We start from the raw sequence: 17,475 nt of genomic DNA, 5'->3' as shown, positions 1-17,475 counted from the left end.
GGCTTAGAAATACAAGGTTCTCTTGTACCGACGCACCCAGCCTCCACCACCAGAACCCTGGGCGACCTGTGAGCTCGCAGCAGGGGGACAGGTACTCACGAGGCTTTGATGAGCAGCCGCTCTCTCTCCTGGAGCTCCCGCTTCAGACTCTCTACTTCCACCTTGAGCTCGATGTTCTTCCAGACAAGATTAGGAAAGAAAAGAAACAGTGTGAAGCACAGGACATCCAAATGCCTATAGTGGGAAACCTGCTTTCAGCACGGACTGGCTCCGTGATGCTCATAATAGACAGATATTAGATTCAAACCCTCATTAGCCTCGGGGCACAGGGAAAAGGGAATTACTGAACACTGGTGGGCTCCGAAGAAGGCCCTGGATTTCTCCAGGCTTGGAACAATTATGTAAATTTTCCAAGCTTCTAACAGCCAGAGCATTCAAACATTCAGGCATAAATGTCATACAAGTGAGGTTGATTTAAAAATTGTTTGCCCTCCACCAGGCAAATTTACAATCAATTCTGCAGCTTGCTTTTACCATTCCAAGGCAATTACTTCTGGTTGTTTGCAATCATGCATGTGGTGGTTGTAGCAGTGGGAATGTGTTACAGCATCAAAAAAATAAAACCTGTGGATGGATAAGCAGGAGGCCACACCACTGCCTGTCTCATTTCAATGTAAGATTTCAGGGTGCTCCCTTCCCAAAAAGCCATGACCACATAGGGCCAACTGTCTGTAGGGGACACCACAGTGCTCCCCAGCCGTCTTCCTCTTAAGTGACTGGAACAAAGGGAGACACACATGGTCTTGGGCTTGTAACTCACGTGGGAATCCAAAGACAGACTCTTTGGCACACGGATCACAACCTGAGGCAGCGGGGAGTGATCAGCTTCGCAAACCAGTCCACAGATGTACCCCAGGCGGAATATTAGGTGAATTCATGCAGTAAAGAGGAAGGTCTGAGTGCGCAGCCTGCAGAGGACTGCTGTAAATCCAGGATTTCCCTAATCTTGCTCCTGCTTTATTTTAAGAGTTTATGCCAACTTTACATTTTATTCCATACTACATGTGTATTATTTTAAATAAAAATAACATTTCCAGTAAAATTTACAGTCTCCGAGGACAGGTCTCCCTCCTTTTAGCCAAGGAGCCCTGGGGGGAAGAACACCCCTGACCGAGAAGTCAGCCAGAATGGAAAGGCCACAGCCTTGGGACTAGACGGACCTGGGTTCAAATTCTGCCTCCACTCCTTCCCAGGAGGAAACCGTGGCAAGTCAGTGGATGCTCGTTTATTTACTCATTCCTTCACTTCACAGACATACACCAACCCCTGTGACAGGCCAAGCACAGGCTAAGCACCAAGGCCACCACGGCAGACAAGGCAGACACAGGCCCTGCCTTCCTGCTCACATCCAATGTGAAAGTGCAAGTGCGAGCCTGTAACTGTCCTTAGAAACAAAAGCCCAGGAGGTCAGAAAGCAAGGTGTCCCCTTCTGGATCCCTCAAGTGTCACACGAAAAACATAAAGCCCACCTGACGTGGTGGATTTGAGGACTGAATGAACGAACAAATGAGAAGAGGCTACGAGACAGGGTTCAGACTGTGTTGTTTTTTTCACTGTCAAACAACAGGAACTAAAGAAGTCATCTCTGCAGCAGAACTTTTTCTAGAAGAAACTGATCTTCGCATAAAGGATACTGAGTGACAGGGCACAGTGTCTTCAACTGTGGTTTTGTGAAAACTGCAGAAACACCCTTCAAAGAGAAGATTCCTGTTCCAGCTCTCTGAAGGGCAGAGAGCTTCTATGTAACCGCTGATATCATAGGTTCTAAGTGCTTTGCTTTCTCATGAACCAACTGGCACCCCAGCCCAGCAAATATAAAAGAATGGACTGCTAACATGTCCACTAGACTTTTTTTTGCGAGCTCAATACTTCAAGTTATAAAGTTATATACATGGCAACCGTAACGTCTAAACCAAAAATCAAGACGCCTTATAAGCACAAAATGGAATATCACTATAAAAAAGAATGAAGAAACTCTTAAACCACTAAGAAGGAAAGATATTCAAGATATTGTTAATGAAAAATGCGAGGTACAAAGCAGAACATGCTCGCATTTATGTAAAAAGGGGGTTTGTACACATATACGTACACACACAATGCTTGCTTGTGTACACATAAAATTTCTCTGCCTGAGGAATTAATGATATTGGTTAGATCCAGGGAATCTAGGAGACAAGGGTGGAAGAAAGTCTTTCCAGCGTATACCTTTTATGCTTTTTGATTTTGAACCATGTACACCTATCCAAAAAATTAAAATTTAAATAAAAGTGCAATCAGATCAAGTCATCTAGCCAAACAATGGAAAAGAAGAGTTGAAACTGTGTAGTAGAATGAGGTAGGCAGACCCGGGTCCAAAACCCATCTCACAGAGCAGCTATACGACATCGAGCAAGTTGCTGATCTTCCCTGAGCTTCAGCTGCCTCTCCTGCAAAATGAGGATCATCTCCATTGTACAGGACTGTCTTGAGAATTAAAATAAGATGATGAATGAACAAATGCCCAGGACAGGTGCCTGACCAGGAGTAAGCAATTAACTTACTTTGATTTCCTAACACCCATATTCGTTCTGAGATACATGATAATCATACTTGCATCCAAAATATTTTAGGTTACTGGGTTTTCTTTAAAATTCTGATTGCACCACCACTTCCTTCCAGAAAAGGGGAGATCCTCATTGTCCTTCTCTCCCACAATAAAGAAAAAGAAATCGTGTCTTGAGGGACAAGGGAGCTTTTCAATTGTTGAAAATGCTCAGAAGTACAGTACAATCCCTCTTCAAGACAAGCCCATTTAAGTCCATCCGCTAAAATCAAGGAGAGTTCTTTTTCCTCCTTCAAAAGCTTCCACTGGTGCAAACTTCCGAATAGAAAAAAATGGAAGAATTCTCAGGCCAAGGGCTAATCTCCTAGAGAAAGTCAAGAAACGGGCACTAAAATACTGTTTGTACTCATGTCTTTTCAAGGAAGCCAAGTTCCTTTTTCAACTTTCAGAACCAAGGTTTGTTTTCAGGCAGAGACCTCCAGGTCAAGACTTGAGATAGGAATAGACTCTTTTTTCTGACAGTGATAAGCAAGCACACAAGGAATACAGAAGAGTCAGATCACAGGAAAAATGACAAGCCTACCTTCGGGCTGCCCACGGAAGCCCCATAAGACAATGATCATCATTGTCAAGCGCTGACTGGGTGCTGAGGCTTTTCATCTGTCAACTCATTTTAATCCACACAAATAACCCCAAGACAGAGGGATTATCACTTAACTCTGGAAGCAAGCCCAGAGAGCTGAAGTGACTTGCCTACGGTTACACTAGTTAGTAACAATAGGATTCAATTCCAAAGACACTCTACCATTTCACTGTCTTTGTCTAAATTATCAATAATGAGAAAAAGGCAATTGAGACATGGTAAATCAGAATTCCCATTTTAAGAAGAGAGAAAGACTCCCTTAAAATTAATCTCGTGTTGCCTTGCTCAATATTAAGGTCATGCTATTATCTTTATGCTCCCTGTAATCAATTCAAATGAAGTGAAAGCAGTGCTCTCTACCCATGCCAACTCTGAGAACAAATATTCATCAAACGTCTGCTTGGAATGACTATTAGAAAAGACAATGGGGATGGCGGCAAGAAGCAGGCACTCACAGTTTTGTAGACGTGTTCAGTGGGGCCACCAAATTCCTGCTGCATCCTTTCCTCGAGGAAATAGATGCGGAGCTTTAGGTTAAAGTTTTCTTTCTTCAGTTCGGTGATTTGCTAGAAAATAAGCACAGATGGGTCATCAAAAGTAAGATCTTAAGGGACAATACCTGCATGAATCCCCATAGCTTCCAAGGCTACAAATGGAGTAAAAGCTTACCTTTGCTGTAACTGTACTAACCCAGATGTAAGAGCCAGACTCAGGACAATCTGAGCACTGAAATGAATGATGACTGAGTGGAGAGAGAATTCATGACTCCACACTGATAGTGAGTAAATAGGTAAAGAAAGAAAAGGAAAGGAAAATGGGAAGGTCTTCTTTACAACAGAAATCCAGTTAATAAATGTAGAAGAATAACAGGAAGAGAAAATCACCCTTATACAACTGCTATAGTAATAACTGACTCAGGCAGGAATCATCAATGCGTAAAGCATCAGGTGAAAGAACACTGGAAGACACGATATTCCCACTGTCTCAAGATATCACCCCACAGATGGCTTGTTATTTACAAAAGGAGAGTATCTTCACAATATAGAAACCTACTAGACACCACCCTAATCAAGAGAATATAGTTAATACCACCTCCTGGTAGAACAAAATGACATCTCGTGCCTCCTGAACTAAGTCACTGAAAGTAAGCAATTTCATTTAAAATGTTAAAACACCTACAATCTTTTTGTTTTTTCTTTTTGCACCTCACCATTTGCAGGATCTTAGTTCCCCAATCAGGGGTTAAACCCAGGCCCGGCAGTGAAAGCGCCGAGTCCTAACCACTGGACCGCCACGGAATTCCCAAAATGCCTAGAGCCTTTAACTTGCGTCTAATCAAGAGTTGTCAGTCAGACAAATCCAAATTGAAAGACATTCTACAAACAATGGGCCTGGACTCTTCAAAAATTTTAATGACAATCTTAAGGCAAAAATGGCTGGGGGACTCTTCTAAATAAATGGAAGTAACACAGGCCTGACTACTAAGTACAGTGAAATCATACAGTGAATCTTGAAATTTTTTTAAGCTATATGGAGATAACTGGGGGAATCTGAATAACAATTTTATATAAGGTAAGAGTATTATGATTTTGTAGGAGAATATCCTAAGTAAGAGATACATGCTGAAGTACTTAAGGGTGCTGTCACATGCCTGCAACTAGCTCTCTAATAAGTGGGGAGGGAGGGAAAAAAAAAGAGATAAAGCAGATGTAGCAAAATATTAATTGATAAATCTAGATGAAGAATATATGGTTGTTTGTTGTACTATTTTGCAACTTTTCCATAAGTTTAAGATTTGTTAAAATTAAAAGTTGGAAATTTTAAAAAAAACAGATTAAGAAAACTGGTATTTACCAAGACCCTACTAGGTAAGAGACACTGAGCTTAGCTAATTTAAATACAATATCTGCATCCCTAAAACAACTCTGAGAGCAGATTAACCCCGCTATACACATGATCAAAAATCACATAACCAGTGGAAAAGCTGAGATTCATATCCTGCTCTGTCTGGCTCTAGTGACTATGATGTGTCAAGTAAACCTTATTGCCTATAGAAAACACCTGATTTATTTGTTTGTAACATCCAGCAAGCTTTCTGAAGCGGGTTAACCTAACTCCAAGAACAGAAATTAGCATACACAATAAAGCTACTTATATGTTCACTTTTTTGATAATTTATTGAACCGTTCTCATGTGATTTAAACGTGCTCCTACATGTATGTTACAGTTCATTTTTCGCATTTTTGAAAGTCAACAGTCCATGGTTATAAGTAAATTATGATATGGCCACTCAACAGAATCTTATGGAGCCACTAAATAGAATAAGAGATCACTCTGCGCACTCAAAGGAAGTTATCAAGACACACTGTTAAACAAAACCACTATGGTATAGAATATTATATGTGGCAGGCTATCATTTTAAAAAGTAAGGGGAAGATATGCTTACTTGCTTGATATAAATGGTATGTATCTGGAAGTATATGCTATATAACCTTTTTACCTTTTGAATTTTTTTAGTATAAATTTCCTAACAAAAAATAACTTAAAAATAATATTAGATGAAGGCATCCTTTTTAAAGACTATTTGAACTGGGAAGAGATGATGATGATGATGATGTTTTATTAAACCCAGTGTGTCTGCCCAGGCCATAACTCATGCATCTGTTGTTCCCCTTCCATTCTCCAAGTCACCACTCCAGCTCAGTTCTCAAAGGCAAAGCAGAAAGATCAGGGGCTTTGGAGACAACATTAAGTTCAATCCTAACTCTTCTCATAGAGTAACCCTAGATTTGTTACCTTTCAGAGCCTCAGTTTCTTCACTTATAATATAGAGATAACAGGCTTTTGTCAATACTAAATGAAATAAAATACTGTATAGAGGATGCCTAAGACAGGGTCAACAAAATGCACAAAGAATGAAGAAGAAATTATATGATTTGACTATATCAAAATGTAAAACTTCTAACTACAAAAAGACTCATAAACATGGCTTAAAGTCAAGTGATTAAGATGTTGGCAAAATGCCAACACATAGGGTGAACTGTCTTGAAATGAATGGCAAAATAAAGTCTCAGCAGAGAAACAGAAAACATAGAAAAGAACGAAATAAAAATTTTAGAAATGGAAAATACAAAAACCAAATAAAAATGGACTGGATGGGCTCAACAAATGGGGATGACACAATAGTCAGTGAACTTGAAGACAGATCAACAAAAATTATCCAATATGAAAACAGGGGGGTAAAAACTTAGAAAAGAAAAAATTAAGAGAGCCTCAGGGACCTCTGAGACAATACCAAAAGGTCTTTCATCAGAGTCCCAGAAAAATAGGAGGAAATTAGGAGAGTGTAGTAGAAAAAAAAAATTGAAGAAATACAACTTAGAACTTTCCAATTTTTGAAAAAGGCGTAAAACATACAGACTAAAGAGGCTTATCAAACACCAAACAGGATAAGTTCAAAGAAATTCACACCTAGCAACCACTGAAAAATAAAGACAAAAAACATAGAACAAAAACAAACAAACAAACAAACAAAAAAACTCTTGAAAGCAGCCAGAGAAAAATGACACATATATGAGGAACAATGATTCAAATAACAGCAGATTTCTCAGTCAAAACCATAGAGGCCAGAGGGCAGTGGAACAATATTATTAAAATGCTGAAAGAAACTGTCATGCTAGAATTCTTAAGCAGTGAAGGTAAAATGAAGGCATTCTCAAATGAAGGAGAACCAAGTGAATCCACTGCCAAAAGATCTGCTCGCTCTAAAAGAAATGCTAACGGAGGTTCTTCAGACCAAAGGGAAATGATACTACAGAGAAAGGTGGAAACTTCAAAAATGAAGGAAGAGAAAAGCAAGTGGTAGTAAATCAACTATACTTCAATTTTTTTAAAATGATAAATATCTAGATAACTATCTAGAAGAACAGTAGAAATGAAAACCCCTCAAGTTCTTTAAAACATTTATGACAGTAAAGCAAAAGTTAAAACATAGTCTGGTGGTATTTTCAATGTTTTTGGATATAAAATATACTGGGGATAGGTGCGGCAACGTTTTTACATTTCACTTATGGGGAAATGAAAAGTTCCTATAATCTCTAAAGCAACCAGTAAAAATTCTTTAATGTTTTAAAATAAACTATACAAAGAGATATGTTCAAAAACTCAATAGATAAATTTAGATGAAACAGTAAAATAATTCAAATAATCCAAAAGAAGATTTAAAAGGGGAAACAGAAGAATCAAAAACAGAAGAAACAACAGAAAACAAGTAAGAAAATGGAGGGCCTAAATTAAAATGCATTGATATATGTTAAATGTAAATGATATACATAACAATTAAAATACAGAGATTATGAGAATGGATAAAAAACCCAAAGCTGTATACAAGAAACCCACTTCAAATATAATGATAGAGGTAGATTAAAAATAAAAGTTAGAAAAAGATGTACCATGCAAACACTAATTAAAAGAAAGCTGGAATGGTTATTCATATCTGAGAAAAGTATTCAGGCATAAAAGGGACATTACATAATAATGAAAAATAACAATCCTAATTGTGTATGTACCTAACATTAAAGCCTCAAATTCATGAAGCAAAAACTGATAGAATTGAAAGGAGAAATGAACAAATCCACAATTATTGTTTGAGACATCAATACTCCTCTCTCAAAGAAAAAGTAGAACAAAAAAAAAACAAAATATAAAAATGCTGAGCAACACCATCAACCAACTAGATCTAATTTACACTTATAAAATACTCTAGGGATTCCCTTGGTGGTTCAGTGGTTAAGAATCCACCTGCCAACGCAGGCGACACAGGTTCGAGCCCTGGTCCAGGAAGATCCCACATGCTGCGAGCAACTAAGCCTGGGCGCCACAACTACTGAGCCTGTGCTCCAGAGCGCATGAGCCACAGCTACTGAGCCCATGTGCCACAACTACTGAAGCCCGCGCGCCTAGAGCCCGTGCTCCGCAACAAGAGAAGCCACCGCAATGAGAAGCCCGCGCACCGCAACAAAGAGTAGCCCCCACTCACCGCAACTAGAGAAAGCCCGTACGCAGCAACAAAGACCCAACGCAGCCAAAAATAAATAAATTTATAAAAATACTCTACCCAACAACTCAAGTGAACATGGAACAGTTCCCAAGATATCCTGGCTCATAAAACAAACCTTAACAAATTTAAAAGAACTAAAATCAAACTATATTCCCTGACCATAATGGACATAAACTAGAAAATCAATAACAGAAAGAAAACTGGAAAATTCCCAAGTACTTAGAAATTAAATAGCACAGTTCTAAACAACCCATGGGTAAAAGAGAAAAATCAAAAGATATTTTGAATAAATGAAAATGAAAATAAATCAAAATTTGTAGGATGCACTTAGAGTAATATTTAGAGGGAAATTTATATTATTAAATGCTTTGGAAAAGAAGAAATATATACCTATTATATATAAAGTAGATAACTAATAAGGACCTACTGTATAGCACAGGGAACTCTACTCAATACTCTGTATGCCTATATGGGAAAAGAATCTAAAAGAGTGGATATATGTATATGTATAACTGATTCACTTTGCTGTACAGGGGAAACTGACCCAACATTGTAAATCAACTATACTCCAATAAAAATTTTTTTAAAAAGGAAGAAATATCTCAAATCAATAATCTAAGCTTCTATTTTAAGAAACCATGAAGAGAGCAAAATAAACCCAAAGCAAAATCAATGAAGGATATAATAAACATAAGAGCAGAAATCAATGAAATAGAAAAGAGAAAAACAATAGAGAAAAATCAATTTAAAAAGGAGATATGGGGATATATGTATATGTATAGCTGATTCATTTTGTTATAAAGCAGAAACTAACATACCACTGCAAAGCAATTATACTCCAATAAAGATGTTAAAAAAAAAAAGATAGCTCTATGATCAATGAAACTGATACCTCTAGCAAGACTGGCAAAAAAAAAAAACAAAAAGAGAAGACATAAATTACCAATATCAAGAATGAAAGAGGAGTTATCATTACAGATCCCACAGTAATTAAAAGGATAATATGAAAATAATGCATATAAATCTATGCATGTAAACTGGAGCACTTAGATGAAATAACACAATTCCTTCAAATGTACAAATTATCAAAATTCACCAAAGAAGAAATAAGAGAAACTGAATAGTCCTATAGCTATTTAAAAACTTAAATTTGTAATAAAAAACCTTCCAAAAAAGAAAATTCCAAATCAAGATGATTTCAGTAGCAATTTCCACCAAATACTTAAATTCCTACCAATTCTACACAATCTCTTCCAGAAAATAGAAGATGAGGGAACTTTCACACTTCATTTTGTTAGGGCACCGTTACCCTCATAAAATCAGACCAAAATATTACAAGAAAACTACAGACTAAATCCTTCAGGAATGATAGACACAAAATCCTCAACTAAATTTTAACGAGTTGGAAAAACATATTAACACATCATGAGTGGGATTTATCCCAGGAATGTAAGGTTACTTCAATATTCCAAAGTCAATCCATGTAATCCACCAAACTAAAAGACTAAAGAAGAAAAAATACATACGATCACATCAACAGAGGCAGGAAAAAGCATTTGACACTCAACAGCCTCTCAGGATAAAAACTCAGCAAACTAGGAATTAAAGGAAACTTCCTTTATCTTCTAAAGGACGTCTACAAAAACACCCACAAACCTACAAAAAACATATTTACTTAAAGATGAAGAACTGAATGCTATTCCCCTAACATCAAGAATAAGGAAAGGATATTGGCTCTCACAGTTCCTATTCAACACTGTATTTGAAGTCCCAGACAGTACAGTAAGGCAAGGGAAGAAAACAAAAGGCATCCAGATTGAAAAGGAAGAAATAAAACCATCTTTATTTCCATATAATGACCATACGTATAAAAAATCCCAAGGGGGCTTCCCTGGTGGCGCAGTGGTTGAGAGTCCGCCTGCCGATGCAGGGGACATGGGTTCATGCCCCGGTCTCGGAAGATCCCACATGCCGCAGAACGGCTAGGCCCGTGAGCCATGGCCGCTGAGCCTGCATGTCCGGAGCCCGTGCTCCGCAACGGGAGAGGCCACAACAGTGAGAGGCCCGCGTACCGCAAAAAAAAAAAAAAAAAAAAAAAAAAAAAATCCCAAGGAATCTACAAAAACAGCCCCCAGAATTCATTAAGTGAGTTTAGCAAAGTCAACTTGCAGATATCAATCATATTTCAATATACTAGCAATGAACAATCAGAAACTGAAAATTTTTTAAATACCATTTACAATATCTCCAAAAAATGAAATTTTTAAGTATAAACCTAATAAGACTTTATATATGCTTAAAAGCACAAAATGCTGATGAAATCAAGACCCTAAATAAGTGAGGAGGCTTACTTACCAAATTCGTGGATTGGAAACCTCAATATAATAAAGTTGTCAATTCTCTCCAAATTGATCTATAGATTTAACGCAATCCCAATCAAAATCCCTACAAGAGTTCTTATAGATAAAGACATGCTGATTATGAAATTTATTTGGAACAGTAAAAGAGTTAGGTGAGGGCCTCCCTGGTGTCGCAGTGGTTGAGAGTCCGCCTGCCGATGCAGGGGATACGGGTTCGTGCCCCGGTCCGGGAGGATCCCATATGCTGCGGAGCGGCTGGGCCCATGAGCCATGGCCGCTGAGCCTGCGCATCCGGAGCCTGTGCTCCGCAACGGGAGAGGCCACAACAGTGAGAGGCCCGCGTACCGCAAAAAAAAAAAGAGTTAGGTGAGTGAAAACAATTTTGAAAAAGAATCCAGTGAAATAGAATACAGAAATAGACCCATACAACTATGGCCAATTGATTTTTGACAAAGGTGCAAAGACAATTCAATGGAGAAAGGATAGTGTTTTCATTTTCAACACATGACATTGGAACAATCAAACATTTACAAAAAAATGAACCCCGATCTATCATACCTTAAACAAGCAGTAACTCAAATTAGATCACTGATCTAAATGTAAAATGTAAAACTGTATCTTTTAGAAGAACACACAGGGAAGAATCTTTGGGACCTACAGTGAGGCAGAGTTCTTAGCTATAACATGATCCATAAAAAACTTTTTTTTTAAATCAATAAACTGAGCTTCATCAAAATCTAAAACGTTTGCTTTGGAAAGCACAGTGTTAAGAGAATGAAAAGACAAGCTACACACTGAGAGAAAACATTTGCAAATCACAAATCCAAGACAGGAACTGCATCTAAAATACATAAATAACTCCCAAGATGTAATTGTTAGAAAACAACTCAATTAAAAAAAAGAACAGCCAAAAGATTTGAAAAGGAACTTCACAGGAGAAGATACACAGATGACAAATAAGCACGAGAAAAGATCTTTAACATCTTCAGCCATTAGGAAAAAGCAAATTTTAACTACAATGAGGGCTTCCCTGGTGGCGCAGTGGTTGAGAGTCCGCCTGCCGATGCAGGGGACACAGGTTCGTGCCCCGGTCCGGGAAGATCCCACATGCTGCGGAGCGGCTGGGCCCGTGAGCCACGGCCGCTGAGCCTGCGCATCCGGAGCCTGCGCGTCCAGACCCTGTGCTCCGCAACGGGAGAGGCCCGCGTAACACACACACACACATACACACACACACACACACACACACACACACTACAATGAGATACCACTACACAGATATTAGAATGACTAAAAAAAAATCTTTTAGTTGACAATACCAAATGCTGATAAAGATGTGGAACAAATGGAATTCTCATACTCTGCTGGTGGGAATGCAAAATGGCACAATCACTCTGGATGACAGTTTGGCGGTTTCTTACCAAAAAAAAAAAACCTACACTTTACCATATGACTCAGCAATTCCAGCCCTAGGTATTTTCCCTAGAGAAACAAAAACCTATGTCCACCAAAAAAAAAACTTATACAGGAATGTTTACTGCAGCTTTATTAATAACCACCAAAACATGGAAAGAACCTGAATGTTCTTCAAAGGGTGAATGAATAAAGTGTACATCCATATGATGGAAAAATATTCAACTACCGTGATAAACGACAACATGAATGAATTTCAAAGATACATGAATGAATTTCAAAGATATTATGGTGAGGAAAAGAAGCTAGCCTCAAAGAGTACATACTGTATGCTTCCATTTATATCATATCTGGAAAAAGCAAAATTATAGGGACTAAGAACAGAGGATTAGCTGCCAGAGGTCTGGGGTGCACAGTCTGACCACAAAGAGGCAACACATGGGCAGTTTTTGGCATTACGGAACATTCTGATTGTGGCTGACAGTCACATGAGCCTAATACTGTATACACATATACCAAAAAAATTAAAAATAAATATATATATTTTTTTCAATTATGACGAAAGTTACAAGGGACTATACGTATGTCAAAACTCAGCCAACGCTTAAAACTGGTGAGTTTTATTTCATGTAAATTATATCTCAATAAAGTTGATTTTAAAATAAGTAAAATAAAATATAGCAAAATATTAATAGCCACACTTGAATGCCAATACATCACCATAAACATACGTTCATTGGCATTTTTCTTCAGCATTTTAAAAAATAATTGGTAATAGTATATAATACTCTTTCTAATAAACTTTTTAATACTTTTATGACTGATAAAAGAAAGTGATTAACATACTCTACATTAAGTATATTTCAAACTTTCTGCCCCTGGCCCCTTGTTAACACTTAAGGTTTCAATTTTGTGGCTAAGAAGAACAGCGCAAGAAACAATTGGTAGGTTCATTAAAGCCTCCTTTTAAATGTTTTAAGGAAACAGCACATAAAACATTCATTCAAACAAAAAAGTCTACCCCGCCAGATGCTTCCTATAAAGAGAAACCTTATTCTATTACTCGGCTACCAATAAATTATTTATGGAGTGGGCTTAGAATGCCCACATTGTGCGCACTGCTAGAATTCTTAGCAACACTTGAAAGAATATTTGTCCTATTTATAGGTAAAGAAGTTTTTGGGTTTTTTTCTTTAATGAGAGGAAGGTAAATAAGCCTTCAGAAGGTCACTGCAAATGCCAGACAAGCCCAAATGAATACAATGAAATACAGGCACCATCTTTTCTGCAACAATGCCAGCCTCATTCTCTGCTTAATACCACTGCCCTCATGAAGTTTTCTCTAACTGCCCCATCAGGCTGTACTGGGGTCCTTCTAAATGTTTCCACACACCCTCTAATTTCTTTATCATGGCAACTATCACACTGCATTGTACCAGTTGGGTTATTTGCCTTTCTACCCAATCCATCTCTAAGAGATGGGGAACCATATCTTTGTGTGTATTCTAGTCTAAAACATAAGAGATGGTCGCTAAATACCCAATGGCCGGATGGACGGACACATTTAAGAATTTCTTGAAGGCAAAGTGATGCAAGGAGAGACCCATAGGCTTCAGAGTCAGACAAATCTGGTTAACACCACTCCATTGCTTTTTTTCTATCACTCTTGGAATAAAGCTTCCTGCCGTGGCCCCAGGGTTGTGTGATCTGGCTCCGCTATCGGCCTCGGGTAGAGCCCTCACCCTCACTGCAATGCTCCAGCCTCCCTGGCCTCCCTTCCGGTCCTCACATAAGCCACCCTGTCTGCCTGCACAGCTCTTCCTGCAGCACTTCCTGGGGTGGCTCAGTCTCAGCCTTTCCATCTCAGCTCAATGTCAGCACCTCAGAGACGCCCTTCCTAGCCACCTGCTCGAAAGCAGACCTGTCTCCACCACCTCCACCAAGTTACTCTCTAACACAGACCTCTTGTCTTCTTGCTAGAGGTTGCACAATCTGTATTCATATTATTTATTTACACGTGTGTTATTTACTATCATGCTTGTCATATGAATATAATCCACTTCTAGAGGGCAGGCACCTTATTATCTATCTGCTCATGGCTATTTCCCCTGAGGTTTTAGCACAGTGTCTGGAAAACAGCAGACATTTGTTGAATTTGTTGACATTCAACATTTGTTGAATGAATGAATAAATTAATGAATGAATACGGTCCAGACTACCTTACTAGCTGTATGACCTTAGTCAAGTTCATTTTTCTGTGTGCCTCAGTTCCTTTACCTATAAAAATGGGATTATAATAATGCCTATTTCAGAGAGCTATTATAAGGATTAAAGGAAATTAATTGGGATGTTTAGTACTGTGCCTGGCACAGCATAAGAACTTAAAACATTAATATTCTTTTCATTTGTACTTTTCATCTGTACTTGAAACAAGTTCAAGAAATGAAAAAAAAAATTGAGTGGAAACACTGGAAACAGCTTATCATACAGCAGTAATAAATACCTCAAAATATAAAACCCACCAAATATGACAGAAACTCAATGCTCAAAAGTAATAAGCTAGGGACTTCCCTGGTGGCACAGTGGTTAAGAATCCGCCTGCCAATGAAGGAGACAGGGGTTCGAGCCCTGGTGCAGGAAGATCCCACATCCCGCGGAGCAACTAAGGCCGTGCGCCACAACTACTGAGCCTGCGCTCTAGAGCCCGTGAGCCACAACTACTGAGCCCGCATGCCACAACTACTGAAGCCTGCGCGCCTAGAGCCCATGCTCCACAACAAGAGAAGCCACCGCAAGGAGAAGCCCGTGCACCACAACGAAGAGTAGCCCCCGCTCCCCGCAACTAGAGAAAGCCCGCGTACAGCAACGAAGACCCAACACAGCCAAAAATAAATAAATAAATAAAATAATAAATTAACAAAATAAAAATAGTACTTAAAAAAAAAAAAAAAAGTAAGCTAACACAAGGCTGTACCTGCCACATTCCAGCTCCTGCAACTCAAGTGTGACTGTGGAGCTGCAACATCTGAAATGGGAACCATCCCAACTTGATCATGGGGTGGAGCTTTCAGAAGCTGGAGCAGCTGCAGCTCAGCAGCGGGACAGACCCTCAAGGAGCTACTAGTTGGTCATTATGGCTTCCTCCCATTCCCACTCCCAACCCCACCCCCTTTCAAAGGCCTTCCTAGCCTACAGCACATCAAAAAGGAAGAAAAACAAAAGCCAACAACATAAAAAAGAATCAGGGCAACTCCAACCAACTGAACTCTCAGCAAGGTGCCTAACTCTGGCAATCAGTTTCAATGGCTTGCAAGAGCCTGAGCCTCCAAAGCTGAAGCTCACCCACCAGATCACCTTTCAATTCACGGCACAAGGAATAAGAGCAAGGGCCCTGGGGTCAGCGGAATAGGAAACGGATGAACTCCCAATGCTGTCACTTGGAAGCCGCGTAACCTTGGGAAAACTATTTAACACCTTTGAGTCACTGTTGGCTCATCTATAAAATGAGGATAAAACTCAATTACCTCACAGGGGTGTTGTGACAACTAAACGAGGTAAAGTACCTGGCAGAGCCTGGCACAGAGCAAGCAGAAAACACAGGATAGCTTTCAAAAGGAATCCATTTCTCACTCAAGCCCTCAATACGCAGATCTTCGGGCCACTGTCAATTTTTTAACCTCTTTGAAAGTCCAAAAACTGTTAGACCATTCACTAGACAACACAAAAACCATGAAACCTTGCTGCCCAGAGTTCACCTCCGGTAAACAATACCGCATGTAAGGCAATTCTGCCAGCAGCAACTAAGTGAGGTTAGTACAATGAGGAAGACACTTTGGAATTAGTTCCTGATTCCAGTACTCTCCCAGTGTCCTCAAATCATCCAGAAAACTGTTACTAGGCAAACATCTATTTATTAACAAACAATACTGTAGCAATAACAGAATTTTAAAACTGAACCCCAAATAACACTTGGAATACAACTATCTTACGAAATCAACTCTATTTATATTCTTTTCAGCCTTTGCTCATGAATACACATTTTTTGTAAAATTATAACATAAGTGAATTTGTGTAATCCATTGCTTTCCCCTAACATATCTTAAATATTTTCATGTTGCTGCATAATTCACATAATTATCACTTAAAATGACTGCACTAAATTCCACTGAATTGATTCACAGTCAATTACTTAACCCCTTCTCTATTGAGCACTTATGGATCCAGTGTGCTCTAGGAGAAAGCCTACAGGCTTTACAACCAGAAAGACGAGGCTTGAATTTTGCCTTCTTTTTTTAAATGTTTTATTTTATTCATTTATTTAGCTGCGCCGGGTCTTTAGTTGGGGCATGTGGGATCTAGTTTCCTGATCAGGGATCGAACCTGGACCCCCTGCATTGGGAGCGTGGAGTCTTAACCACTGGACCACCAAGGAAGTCCCAATTTTGCCTTCTTTTTGTTTCTCAATCATGCTAAACTCATGGGCAAGTCATTAATCTCTTCAACCTCCACTTCCTCACCTGTGAAATACCTTCATCACAAGCTTGTTGCAATAAGCCAAAAAGATAACAAACGTAAAATATAATTCCCTTGTTCCCAATTTTTCCCAATTACGTACAATGTGGCGACAAACACCGTCATGCCCAGAGCTTTTTTCCTTCCACTGGGTTGTCTCCTCAGGACAAATTTTCACCAAATGGATTATCGGGCTCAAGAGTAATATTATTTGTATGACCATCAAAATCTCTTTTCAAATGGCCTTCAAAAAGATTGTAAAGGGCTTCCCTGGTGGCGCAGTGGTTGAGAGTCCGCCTGCCGATGCAGGGGACACGGGTTCGTGCCCCGGTCTGGGAAGATCCCACATGCCGCGGAGCGGCTGGGCCCGTGAGCCATGGCCACTGAGCCTGTGCTCCGGAGCCTGTGCTCCGCAAGGGGAGAGGCCACAACAGTGAGAGGCCCGCCTACCGCAAAAAAAAAAAAAAAAAAAAAAAAAAAAGATTGTAAAGATTTCTTGTTATTGTGTAATGCTTAAGTTGTATGTCGCTGTTTGAAATTTTTAAAACCTATAGTAGCTTGCTTAAAATTACAAAAGAGAAAAAAGCGTTCACATAAAAATAATTTTAAAATAGTGGATTTTGAGCATTATGTCATTTTAGGAAACAACAATAAGATTGCAACATCATTTTTCTGGATCACATTTATAAACAAAATTCATCACTTTGGATCATTTCCACAAATCTTTTAACTTGTTACTCGTAAAAAGTTACAAATAAAAGTTGAGTTTTGCTTCATTAAAAAAAAAAAAATTGTATAAATTTACACTGCCCAGCCCGCCATCTGGCCAGGTCTTTGGAGGACATGGCTGGGACGTGCAGAGGTCCGAGAACTCAGAGCATTCGAT

At 39.0% G+C, this 17,475-nt stretch overlaps 1 protein-coding gene across 6 annotated transcripts in view; it reads right to left on the bottom strand.

Annotated features, from left to right (window-relative positions):
- The window catches only part of CDK5RAP2 (CDK5 regulatory subunit associated protein 2), a gene marked incomplete at its 5' end in the record, with an annotated part of 184,507 nt that overhangs the window by 149,311 nt on the left and 17,721 nt on the right, over positions 1-17,475 (bottom strand). For all 6 annotated transcript variants that reach the window (XM_079706153.1, XM_079706157.1, XM_079706155.1 and 3 more), the window contains 2 exons: positions 100-176; positions 3,701-3,811. In XM_079706153.1, the coding sequence (XP_079562279.1) occupies positions 100-176; positions 3,701-3,811 (188 nt within the window). The remainder of the gene's footprint in view (positions 1-99; positions 177-3,700; positions 3,812-17,475) is intronic.

The sequence above is a fragment of the Hyperoodon ampullatus genome, assembly GCF_949752795.1.
Source record: "Hyperoodon ampullatus genome assembly, chromosome: 6".
Taxonomy (NCBI): domain Eukaryota; kingdom Metazoa; phylum Chordata; class Mammalia; order Artiodactyla; family Ziphiidae; genus Hyperoodon; species Hyperoodon ampullatus.
This window is presented reverse-complemented; position numbering and strand designations above follow the sequence as displayed.